The sequence below is a fragment of the Octopus bimaculoides genome, chromosome 19, assembly GCF_001194135.2.
Source record: "Octopus bimaculoides isolate UCB-OBI-ISO-001 chromosome 19, ASM119413v2, whole genome shotgun sequence".
Lineage (NCBI taxonomy): Eukaryota > Metazoa > Mollusca > Cephalopoda > Octopoda > Octopodidae > Octopus > Octopus bimaculoides.
Window position 1 is genome coordinate 48,246,705 of NC_068999.1, and position 13,128 is coordinate 48,259,832.

The window sequence follows — 13,128 nt, forward strand, 5'->3', positions numbered from 1 at the left end:
GGTATATAACTAGTGCTTGTGGTATTGCTCCTCTCTCCTAGAATTTAAACTGTAGAGGTGAAGTCACCTCTAATGGGATTTGAAACTGGAATCCTGGGTGTATGAGCAAGAGAGAGATGGAGGTGGGGGCTCAGTGATAAATCCCATTCAGTATTTACTTTTATTATCAGCTGTCTTAGCTTTCTCCTAAGTTTACAATGTATTCTTACTTAAACACAGGATTACAAATTCATAGAGACGGGGAATGATAGTCCAAAGGCAGGAAGAGCCAAAAGGAAAGAAGTGAATTGGTTTGAACTACAAATCACAGAATTAAATTGAAGCTTGAAAGGAGTTTACAGTTTGCTAGTTAAGTGAGGATGATTTAGTTTGACTTTATACGAATCAACAACATTATAAAAGAGAGTTATAGATAATTGAATCAACTACTGAATGAAATAAGTACACTGAGCCAATTAAGAAGCCACTGAGTGGTTGTTCAAACTGCTAGATATAGCAGCCAGATCTCCCTCAATTTACACTTTATCATCTCAAAAAGAGAAAGAGAGGATACATTAGACTAGAGGTTCTCAACCAGGGTTCATATGACCCTTGGGGATCCATATAAGATACTGTTGTTAAAATTTATGTGCAATAAATTGGTGATATTTCTACAATATGTAAAATACAGTAATCCTTTGCCATGTCGCGGTTCACCTATCACAGTTTATTATTTAAGCTTACGTTGATTCCTCTGTGGTGTTGTTTTGCATTCATAATGAAATAAATATATACAAATTATAAAAATAATTAAAAAAATATACAGTACAGTACTGTTTTTACTTTACAGATTTTCACCTATCACGGGGGAGGGGGGGACATAACACCCACAATAGTTGAGGGATTACTGTATTTCAGCAATTTTTTAATACAATTTCTAATATTTTATTATAAAACTATAATAGGATTCTTTTTTTTAACATGAAAGGCTGTCAGGGTCCATCCAAGTGAAATAGGAATCAAAGTGGTGTACAGACAAAAGACAAAAAAAAAATGGTTGAAAACCACTGAATTAGACAAATGTGGTCTGATGCATAGTTCAATTTTAAAAAATGACCATAGATTCACTTGATCAAGGCTGACTTGGGAGTTAATCAATGCCAATAATTAATCCTTATTTTGATGATCCTAACTGTATGAAAGGTAGCTTCTACTTGGAATGAAGATAGAGAAAATATACCCGAGGAATTTATATAACTAGGCAGGGATTTTACATCTTCAGGTGATCTTAGAATAAAAGATAACAATAAATTCTATCCAAAGTCTTTCTAATTATTGATTTCAGACTGTGCTGAAAGGGATTAAAAAAATTAATATCAATGCCTGACCAGCAGCAGCATCAAATTTTTCACTTTTGTTGTTGGATATGACTTTTTTTTCTTTTCTTTTTAGTCAAAATTTCTTTTTGTTTCATTTGAAAATGGTTTAAGATAAAGGAAATTAGCTAAATCTGTTTAGAATAGAATCGTTTCATAAAGACACAGGTATGTCAGTCGGTAGGTCTGCTAGATTAGGACATTTGGGTAGAGGACATAATTTGGAGGTAGAGTCATTCCTTTGTTTGTTTCTGTCACCAGGGTGTTGTTGCATAGACAAGAATGAAAGCCTTTGGAGAAGCAGTGAATAAACAACAGTAGCAACTTTAACATAACATATTGTCACTGCTTTTTAAGCATATTTTAAGTATATATATATATATATATATCATCATCATCATCATCATCATCATCATCATCATCGTTTAACGTCCGCTTTCCATGCTAGCATGGGTTGGACAATTTGACTGAGGACTGGTGCAACTGGATGGCTACACCAGGCTCCAATCTAATTTGGCAGAGTTTCTACAGCTGGATGCCCTTCCTAACGCCAACCACTCAGAGATACTTTACAGTGTTGACCCCCAACTCTTGAAGGTCTGGCAGTCACTGTGAGGGGCCAAATTCTTGCAAAATAGGGCGATTAAAAAAAAAAAAAAATGCTGACTTTTATTAGCAACTTTTAAAATAAATTGCTGAGAAGAGCAGATGCAAATTTTTGGTATTGAAATATTGTTTCAAAAAGGTGACTCAAGAAGCTTTTGTTTAAAGAGACAAAAAAAAAAACGTTTAAATATTTAAACAGCTTAGAAGTTTTCTTCATTCACATGTGCATTTTTGTGTTTAGTTTCATTTGTTTTTGTGTTTTTTGCTCTTCTGTTAATCATCAAACATGGTCAGCAAATATAAGTGGAATGATTTTTTTGTGTAAATTGCAATATTGAAGCAAGTAGTTTTTACACTCAAATACCTTCCATATTGAAAACTATTTATCTGTAAAAAAATGCTGAAGATATTCAAATCTAATTTCTTTTTTAGTATTATTTTAAATGTGAAATTTCATTAGAAACATATCCAAGAAAACTTTCTGTTTTGACATAATCTAATGTCTCTGTTATTTGTTCTGTGTCTTGTATTTTATCCATTTCTTTATCTGGTCTTTGCAAAGAATCTGATGGTTTATGAACATTAGCATTTACAAGATTACAAGAACTTGTTGGATTTTGAGATATTCCTTGTCTTTCGTTTTGAATATTTTTGTCTTGAACCTCATCTAATGAAGATTCCATAGCCTCTACAACGTGTTCATGTGGTACATAACCATCATTACAATTCACTTTTACATTTTCTTTGTCTGTTCTACCATTAAACTTTGAAGTTCCTATCTGATCACTTTCTTTATTTTCAGTTTGTAAAATTTGTCCTTTCAAAGGTTTACTTTTATAAGAGTTAGTGCTTTCTTCGAGGAATCCTGAAATATAATCTGGTTCAGAGAATATATAATCTGTGATACTCCCATTACTGTTTGTATTTTTACATGGAGGAATAGAATTAGATACAAGTTTGTTAAGATCATTTGGTTCATCAACATAATCTGGGCTACTGGAAACAATATTCATCAAGTTACCATTCACACATGTGGGAACTGACACACTGAAAGAACTATCTGGTTCATCAACATAATCTGTTCTACAGGAGACATTTTCCTTCATGTTACCATCCGAAAATGTGGGGACTGGCATAGATAGAAGTTCACTGGAAGAACTATCTGGTTCATCAACATAATCTGTTCTACAGCAGACATTTTCCTCCATGTTACCATCCGAACATGTGGGGACTGACATAGATGAAAGTTCACTGAAAGAACTATCTGGTTCATCAACATAGTCTGTTCTACTAGAGACATTTTCCTTCATGTTATCATCCGAACATGTGGGGACTGACCCAGGAGACCTACATGACCGCCTATAATCTCCTGATGCATCAATATAGCCTGTCTTATTGGAAACATTTTCAATATCATCTATTTTACTCCATAGAAAGGCAGTTTTAACATTGATATTCTCAACATCCTTTGATTTGTCCAGAAGTTTTCCTGTCAGTTCATTAACTTGTAAATAATCAGGAAAATGTATTGTTGACTTTAAAAATTCTTGACTTGGAAAATGTGATTTTTCAGTCCCTGATGAATTGTCGAAACTATAATAACCTGATTCACCAGTTTGATGAAACGTGTATTTACTACCATCCATTAGCTGATTTTCACCCTCTTTAATTTTTTCGTAATTGTAGTCCAGATCAGTGTAACTGGGAACCTGTGAAGATCAAAAGGAAAATGACATACATTAATATATGATAGAGACATAAGGAAAACAGTGTCTATTGCTTTAGGAGAGGCTATTGTAGAAGCAGTAAAGGAAATTAGCTGAGAGAGAAGACAGCATATTTGGAGAATGTCTCCAGATAATGAATTTATGCCTATAAATTGAGTGACCTTTCTCTGAATGTGATCCAGAATGTGTGTGTGTGTGTGTGTGAAGCAGCCATGCTGTTCCACATGTTGAAACAGTATTCCGTTTTTTTTATGTCTCACATAGACTACATAGTTGTCCATGAATTATTGAAGGATATTGTAGCTCTGTATGTAGGTGTGTATGCTTGCATATTAGCGAGTTTGGTGGGGTGGAAAGGGATAGATCTGGAGGAGATTGTTTACCTGGTGGTGCGCAAGGTGAGAATGGATGAAGTCGGAGGCTTTCTCCATAGGAGTACTCTTGATAGAATCTTCAGGTTTGAGAAGCAGAAGAAAGAAGGATTCTGAAAACTTGATGGAATTCCTTTTGGTAAAGAACCAGAAGGACCAGCTGCATTTTGTGGCGCAAGAGAGATCGAGGGAAATATGATGCACAAAGGAATCCTTCATGATTTGGATACGGAAAGTTCTGTCACCAAAATAGGTTCAGTGTCTTGTCAGCCATGCTGAATCACCAGCACGTAAACAGCCAAGCCCAATCATCTCATGTCACTTTATCGTGGCTTCTATGATATATTATACGAGAAGACCTGTCAAGCCAAGTGAAATTGTAGTTGTGCCAGTGGTACGTAAAAAGCACCCTTTGAATGTTGGGCCTCATGGGGGCAATGACAAGTTACCAAGACCTTTGGCAATATACTGTGCTACAATCTTGTGATCATGAGTACAATACTTGAACAACTAAGCCAACTGTCTAAGGTCCCATCTTTAATCCCTTGCTTTTTATTCTAATCCACGAGACTAGATATCACTGGGAACTATTCTATGCTGATGACATATTTTTCAGTGCAAAATCTGCTAAAGAAAAACAGAAGTTTGAAACTTGGCAAGTGTGGGATTGAGTTAAAAAAAAACATGAAGCTTAACAAGACCTAAAGTAAAATAATAATTAGGAACAAGATCTAAGTGAAATAACTCCAAGAGAAGGATCCATTCTCAATGTGTGAGCCAAGAAGTAACAGTTGTAATTTAACTTTGTTATAATGAGAGAAAGGTCAAAGGTTGTGAATTGGCAGAATTGTTACCATACTGGACAAGAATGCTTGGCAGCTCTTTAAGCTCTGAGTTCAAAATGCTGTGAAGGTCAACTCTGCCTTTCATCCCTCCAAGAGTCAATAAAATAGGTGGCAATCAAGCACTGATGATCAAGATAATCAACTTAACCAAACCCCTTAAATTGCTGGTCTTGAGCCAAAATTTGAAAGCATTGATAAAGAAAGGATTATAGCTGAGAGCAAGCAGTAAATCATTTACCCTGTCTATTGTGGTAACTTCAATTGCTGTAACATACTTGCAGTGGCTGAAATAAATGAACAGAGAACATGACATTTATAAACGGCCATTGTTTTTGCATCATAGTCATGAAGGATTTGTGTTACATTAAAGAAATTACATTTATTGTTGTTGTTGGCACTCCGTCGCTTACGACGTCAAGGGTTCCAGTTGATCCAGTCAACGGAACAGCCTGCTTGTGAAATTAATGTGCAAATGGCTGAGCACTCCACAGACATGTGTACCCTTAACGTAGTTCTCGGGGATATTCAGCATGACACAGAGTGTGACAAAGCTGACCCTTTTGAATTACAGGAACAACAGAAACAAGAAGAAAGAGTGAGAGAAAGTTGTGGTGAAAGAGCCTCGTGGAGCTTTAGGGGTTTTCGCTCAATAAACACTCACAACGCCCTGTCTGGGAATCGAAACTGCGATCCTATGACCGTGAGTCCGCTGCCCTAACCAGTGGGCCATTGCGCCTCCACAAATTATGGCTATTCAAAAATAACAATAACATTCATCATCATCATCATCATCGTTTAACGTCCGCTTTCCATGCTAGCATGGGTTGGACGATTTGATTGAGGACTGGTGAAACCGGATGGCAACACCAGGCTCGTCTAACACAATTTTTGTCCTTGGGTAGCAACTGTTATTTCATATTTGCTTACCCCTAGTAAGTATGAAAAACAGCCAATATTTCCTTTAAACTTTGCTTTTGTTACATTTATTAAAAACCCAAAGAATCCCTCTTGACATATGGCTATGATGCTCATTCACTATTCCAGTATGAGAGACGCCCATACTGTCAACCACTAAGGGACATGCTCAAGTGGTTACAGTCAACCAACTGGCAAGCAAATCTGTGATACTGAGCAGAATATTTGTTATAACGATATTTCTGCTTCAGCAACTCAGTGCTGAATCTGTCTGAAATGTAATGGAAAATAGTCAGTTTCAAAACATTGTTGTCCAGGTCACAAAGGCAAACTTTGAAACGAATAATAGTCATTTCCTTTGATTCTTAGAGAGAAGCAAATAGGAAATAACACTTACTGACCAAAGACAAAACAAAATAAAAATTTTGTTTCACAGTGTAAACAATGACAAAATAATATAGGCACAATCGTGGCTGCCTCAGTTTCCATCTACCAAATTCAATCACAAGGCTTTGCTCAGCCTAGTGCAACATTACAAGACACTTGGCAAAGGTGCCGTGCAGTTGGACTGAACTTAACCTTGCATTGTTGGGAAGAAACCTTCTTAAACCACAGACCAAAAAAGAGATGTCTGCTACTGTATGGTGGTATTGTTTGCAAGCCTCCCAGTTGACCTCTGTTACAGAGATTCATAAAGATTCAAATGCTTCTGAACACCTGGTGCTAGCTTCCTTCCATGGAGACCTGTCTTGAGTATATGTTAGCCGGGGGAGAGGAAGAGGCAGAATGGGTAAGGTTGGGTAGTGGACTCAGCCCAATTATAAGCTGATCTTGCAATCTTTTAAGGTTGCTTTCAGTGCATCTTTGAATTTTTTTTTTTAAACAGGTGTACCAACATTGTAGCCTCCATTTGAAAGCTTAGAATAGGTTACATCTGATTGTTGACAGTCAGACAGTCCTGACAGCATGTATTGTATGAACGTGTGTGTGTGTGTGTGTGTGTAAAAAGGAATATAAACATTTAAAACTTACCTCCTAATATATATAAACAAGCCTGATGTAATTAATAGAACTGTCGCCAACAACATGAACGAATATAGGTAAATCTCACTCAAATCTGTAAAAGTAAAGATGTTCATTAGAGCATATAATTTTTGCACATTACCATCACTATTTGATGACCAAAATTTCAAACATTCAGATAAAAATTTCTCCCTTTATATTTATATACAATATTCTGTAGTTGTTTCTATTTGGTGGGAAGGGTGTATTTCTTTTCAGTGTTACTCAAAACCAGATTTTCCATTTCCCATATAAGTTAATTTATCTCAAGCTATTAGCATGAAAATTTGATGAACTTTACTTTAATAATTTTTGCTCTACATGAACTAGGTCTTCAACCATTTGTAGCCACATGGACTGGGTTGCTCACATATTAAATGTAACTGTCATTAACATTATGTAAAACTGCCAATTAGTTAACCAATTATATCTGTTATCTGCAGCCTTACAATATGTAAAAATAAAGTAGGATATGAAGTTTATACCATGGGTTTCATGTAGACTACCTGGAAAAGATAACAGGACACAGTTCCAATGTATCCTCCATTGGACACTATGATAGATTCATATAAAATTAGGTGTAAGGATAGATAAGCTTTGTTTTTGGAGAGATTAAAATTTTACAGTGTACTGTTTGATATGGTAATACAGAAGAATCTAAAAAGAGCCCTTGTAATTTTTCCTTCCATTCCAATAAGAGACAAACTAAACGACAATGCTGAATGATGTATAAACAAAATATTAGATTCTAAATCAAGGGTTCTCAACCATTTTTTATCTATGGACCCTTTGATTACTATTTTATTCTGGTGGATACCCATAGCCATTCAATGTAACCAGTTTTATAGAACCATGTTTCAAAATTCCAATTAATTTGTGTAGGTTGAACTACATAAAATGTTAGAGAAAGAAATCTAGAGATTTCCCAATACATACATCTGAAACAAAATATTTTCAGGGGTTCTGAAAATACTATTGTGGATCCCATGTTTACTATTTTATGGCATGGACCCTAAAAATTTTATATGGACCCTGGATGAAAACCCTTGTTCTAGATATTCCATAAAGTATTCTCTTTACCTGTGTCTTTAGTTACTCCTGTTATGGTGTCACTCATTAGACTTAGTCCATGCTTTGTCTTCACTTGTATACATACTGAATATTCTGTGTCTGGTGATAGGCCATTGATGATGACAACATTTTCAACTGCTTTTGTCTCATTCACTGGAAATTCTTTCCTCTTACCTTTAAGCAATTTTTAAAATGAAGAAAGGACAACATTTTACCATTTCTTTATATTTATTTAGTCAGTCAGAGAATATCTTTAGGAAAAACAGGAATACCACATCTTTCATTTCTTATTTTCCATACCAAATATAGGTTCAAAGAATGATATCCAACAACTAGAACAACAGCAGCAATAAGATCAAGTGGTGAGGGAGATCTGTTTATACCAAGGCACAAGCCCTACTTCTCCCCCTCTGTAAGGGACAAAATGCATTTCCTTTTGATTTGGTTAGAATTTATTTTCTAAATGTTAGGTGTAAATGAAAAACTTTTGGTCTGGCAGGATTTGAACCTAAAACCATAAAGCACTCTATTGGGTGGTTGATGTTAAAAACCCATGCCAAAACAGACACTGAAGCCTGGTGTAATCTTCTACCTGGCCAGCTCTTGTCAAACCGTCCAACCCAATGCCAGCATGGAAATGGACATTAAATGATGATGATGATGGTGACAATGATGATGATTCTACTGTCACAACCACCATTCTAAACAGTGTTTCACAACAATAAGAACATCGACATCACCATCAACATCATCATCAGTTAATGTCATTTTTTCTCTGTTGGCTTGGTTGGTTCAACAGGAGCCAACAAACTAGTGGGCTGCACCAAGTTTCAATGTCTGCTTTGGTATGGTTTATACATTTGGATGCATTTCCTGTTGCCATCCACTTCACAGAGCGTACTGACACCAGAGTGTACCTTTTTTTTTTTTTTTTTACCTTGGCACCAGCAATGATGGAGTCACCAAGTACCTACAAGGTAAAACCTCTCAACTGAGTAGGGTATTGTATTGAGGGGATGGGAAAATATGATAGAGGAACAAGAGCAGGTGGCTTGCCCATTTAGAAAGAGACAGACAGACAGACACTGCTGAGGGCAAAGTGTGAGGTGAATATGAGAGAAAGTATAAGGAATGCAACGAGACAGTTAAAAAAATAGAATACTCACCATTTTCACAATTCTTACCCTCTGCATAATGCAGCACATAAGCAATGGGTATACCATTCCAGTCCGAACATTGCAGAGTAGGCCATGTAAGAGAAAACTTAGTTTCTGACCAATAAACATAAGGTTTCTGAGGTTTTATGGCTGAAAGAGTGTAAAATATTTGTTATTCTTACTTTTATTCTTATCATTATTAATATCACTATTAGCATGTTCACAGTTTTATTAATGATCGAAAATGGTATATCAAAACAACGAGAGAAACTATTGTTAAATGTCAGCAGTCAAGTAAATAAATGTATATACTCAGAACTGAAGCACTTGAAGAATCAGATACGGTTGTAACATATCAGTTGAAAATATTGTCCACATGATTGATAGATGTGTGTGTGTGTGTGTGAAAACACATACATATGGTGGTCTTCTTTTAGTTTTCATCTACCAAATCTACTCACAAGGTTTTGGTTGGCCTGCCCTAAGATATAGGGCAGGCCAAACAAAAGCCCTATATTTCATATTTCATTCAGCTTTGTGTGCAAGTAGCACAGGGCTTGGAATTTTCCAACGTTAAGCTGCATGGTATTGTCCTCAGCCCACCTGTATATTGCACCCAACTCCTGTTGCAGGTGCACAATATCTCCAGGATTCTGTATCCTCTAAGAGACTTTTGTATCATCTGCATAGCTAGCAAGGGAGGCTATCTGAGCAGCTGAGAGGATGTCTGAAAGGGCCACTATGAATAACATTGGCCCAAGACAGTGCCCTGTAGAACACTACTCACGATTTGTGTTTCCTTAGAGGTAGCTGCATTGGCCACCACTGCCTGACTTCTATCTTTTAGAAAGTCATGTTGCCATTCTCTAAGTTTTCTGACAATGCAGAGATCGTGCAGCTTGTGACATATCATACCATGGTTGACTTTATCAAAGATATATCACATCCACATTTGAGTTGTTAAACAGCTGCTTTAACACCCAAACTTTCTGGGTGTTCTATTTCAAATTTGATGTGGCTGTCAGTATTGCTGAAACTTTAATGTATGGCAATCACCTCCTCCCAGAACCCTCTCTCTACTGGATTTCCAAATCAAGATCACAGAGGAGGGTTCCATCTATACTAATTTTTACAAAAAGAAAAAGCAGCCAGTAGGAACCTGTTTGTACACTACAAATCAGCTCTGCTGGCCAGAGCTAAAGCTGCATATGTGCAAAATGAAATCACGTGCATAAGAGACAAATGCAACAAAACAACTGACAGAGGTATCAACAGCAAGTGATTCCTCAAGAACTTAGCACACAATAGCTATCAAACGACTGTAACTACAAAACATGAAAGTAGGCAAACCACACAAGAAGGCCCATAATCCCAAGTCTGAAAAGTGTTTCCTTAAACTGCCCTACTTTGACGGCAGAACATCTGCAGCTATACAACATGTGACCCGCATAGAGAGACTCAACATACAGATGGTGCACACTGGTCCACCGTGAAGAAATTTCTCTCAAGGAATAATACTACAGATAGCATTGTTGGGTGCACACTAACCAATTGCCCCATCAATAATGTCAAAATATACTTGAGGGCCTAAGTGGTATATGAAGTAGTCTGCAGTAAATGTGGAGCATCCTACATAGAGAGCACCACCAGGAAATTTCACATCTGTATAAAGGAGCATATGCACAGGGACACTTCAATATAGAAACACCTTAGGAAGTGCCAAACCCAAGATTTTCAAGTAGCCATCGAGGCCATCCAACACAACAGGATCAATCTCAGAATCATGGAGGCCCTCCTTATAAACTTAATAAATACAGTTGATCCTATTGCAAACATCATTGTAATGTTAGAGATAGTAAGAAAGTTTTAACATATTTTTCTGACAAAACTTGCTACATTAGTCTGTTTAGAAGAGTATAACAGATTATAAAATTGGGATAATTACATTTTCTAGGCATGAATATACATTCTGCTTTTGTTAAAGAACTTCTCCCTTCTTCTGTGCTGACATGAGCAGCAAAAACAGGCAGTTGTTCAAAACTGTAATTTACCAAAACATAACCTTCATTTGCAACTGTAATCCATTCACCTTCATCCTAAAAGCACAATAAAATTTTAGGTAATTAAATTAAATAATAATTCTTTCTACTATAGGCACAGGGCCTGAAATTTAGGGAGAGGGAGCTAGTCATTATATTGCCCCAGTTCTAGACAGGGGTAATGTAATGACTAGCTGAAGGGATAAAAAGCAAAGTTGACCTCAGTGGCATTTGAACACAGAGCATAAGGAGCCAGAAGAAATGCTGCATTTAGCATCTCTGATTATCACTCACTCCCATTCCATTTGTTATCTTAGTCTGGCTCCATCAGCGTGACTGCAATGTCAAAATGCAGACACAAACACACACACACACACACACATATGATGAGTTACTCTCAATTTCTGCCAACCAAATCCACTCACAAGGTTTTGGTCAGCCTGGGCCTATAGTAGAAGACAATGGTGCCACAGAATGGGACAGAACCTAGAAGCATGTAGCAAGAGCTACATGCAGAAACAATTAGACCAGCTCGCTGTCTTTAATGATTTTAAATATTGACACAAAGCTAAAAATTTTAAGGGAGGGGTTAATCAATTACAGCGACCCCAGTATTCAACTGCTACTTATTTCATTAAGCCAGAAAGGATGAAAGGCAACCTCAACAGAAATTGAACCCAGAACTTAAATTGCTATTACTGTCATTTTAACCCTTTAGCATTCACATTATTCTGTCAAAAGTAATGCTTATTTATTCACATTGTTTTGACTGAATCATGCATTATTTTGTAGCTTTCAAATTCTGATGAAGTAACTCTTAATTTTTAGAATGATATTGTAGGGTTGGTCTAAGAGGCCAGATCTGACCAGTTTGAATATCAAAGAGGTAGAATATTTTGGCCAGATATGGCCGGTTTAAATGCTAAAGGGTTAAAATGTAATTTGCAATCTGCTAAATTGGTAGCCAGGTCCATCCATCTCAGTTCTGAATCCATACATCAGAGATGCCCACAGTTTAAAGCTTCACCTATCTATTCTCAAATATTCTTTAGACTGTTTCTACTTTGAATACACTATACTACCAACTGATGGTTGATGGTAACCAAGGATGGTCACTGATTTAGGCACAAGGCCAGTAACTGTAGATGGGGTGGGTGAGTTGATACTGGTGTACCCCACCACCACCACAACCATCACCAGGACTTGAGGTGTTGTCATCTTCATCACAAAACTACATAAATTGAATATGTTGTAAACATTTATTAATGATAAATTTACATTCATGTTTATATGACATCATAGGAAGATGGATTTACTTACTCTGCATTCAATTTTAGAAGAGGTAATCTGATTCAGGCACCAAAACACAGTTACATTAACAGATTCCTGAGGCTGTTCAATTAACCAAGACACATTATACATTTTGTCACTTATTTTTGACACATAAACTGCTGTAGGCTTCCTTGGGGCTGAATAAAAGAAAAGGAATCATTAATAGCTGTTTTATATTATCTTCCTTCTGCATACATGAGTATGAAAGTTATGAATTAGCTTATGATTTAATATATGATTGTTAAGAATTAATTAAAAGGAGTACTTTAACTGTTTGATGACTTTCAGAATACTACTCGCAGTCATAGGATCGCGGTTTCGATTCCCAGACGTTGTGAGTGTTTATTGAGCGAAAACACCTAAAGCTCCACGAGGCTCCGGCAGGGGATAGTGGCGAACCCTGCTGTGCTCTTTCACCACAACTTTCTCTCACTCTTACTTCCTGTTTCTGTTGTGCCTGTAATTCAAAGGGCCAGCCTTGTCACACTGTGTCACGCTGAATATCCCCGAGAACTACGTTAAGGGTACACGTGTCTGTGGAGTGCTCAGCCACTTGCACGTTAATTTCACAAGCAGGCTGTTCCGTTGATTGGATCAACTGGAACCCTCGATGGACAATGGACATTATATGATGATGATGATGATGAT

General features: G+C 36.7%; 1 protein-coding gene across 1 annotated transcript; it reads right to left on the reverse strand.

Annotated features, from left to right (window-relative positions):
* Nucleotides 1-6: 6 nt before the first annotated feature.
* On the reverse strand, nt 7-12,617 carry LOC106877108 (uncharacterized). The gene is made up of 7 exons (XM_014925902.2): nt 12,469-12,617; nt 11,055-11,205; nt 9,119-9,259; nt 7,962-8,126; nt 6,852-6,936; nt 5,143-5,188; nt 7-3,670 (listed from the first exon to the last, which is right to left on the reverse strand). The coding sequence occupies exons 1-7, from the start codon at nt 12,568-12,570 to the stop codon at nt 2,396-2,398; spliced, it is 1,965 nt and encodes a 654-aa protein (XP_014781388.1). The 5' UTR covers nt 12,571-12,617; the 3' UTR covers nt 7-2,395.
* Between the last annotated feature and the right edge of the window lie 511 nt (nt 12,618-13,128).

What these genes read in the sequence shown, in the direction of transcription:
- LOC106877108 (XM_014925902.2), bottom strand. Translation starts at nt 12,570, where the DNA reads ATGTATAATGTGTCTTGGTTAATTGAACAGCCTCAGGAATCTGTTAAT. An exon ending in TATATTCATGCCTAGAAAAT is followed by an intron (nt 9,260 to 11,054) that starts GTAATTATCCCA and finishes ACACTCTTTCAG; the next exon opens with CCATAAAACCTCAGAAACCT. An exon ending in TTGTTTATATATATTAGGAG is followed by an intron (nt 5,189 to 6,851) that starts GTAAGTTTTAAA and finishes CATTTATTTCAG; the next exon opens with CCACTGCAAGTATGTTACAG.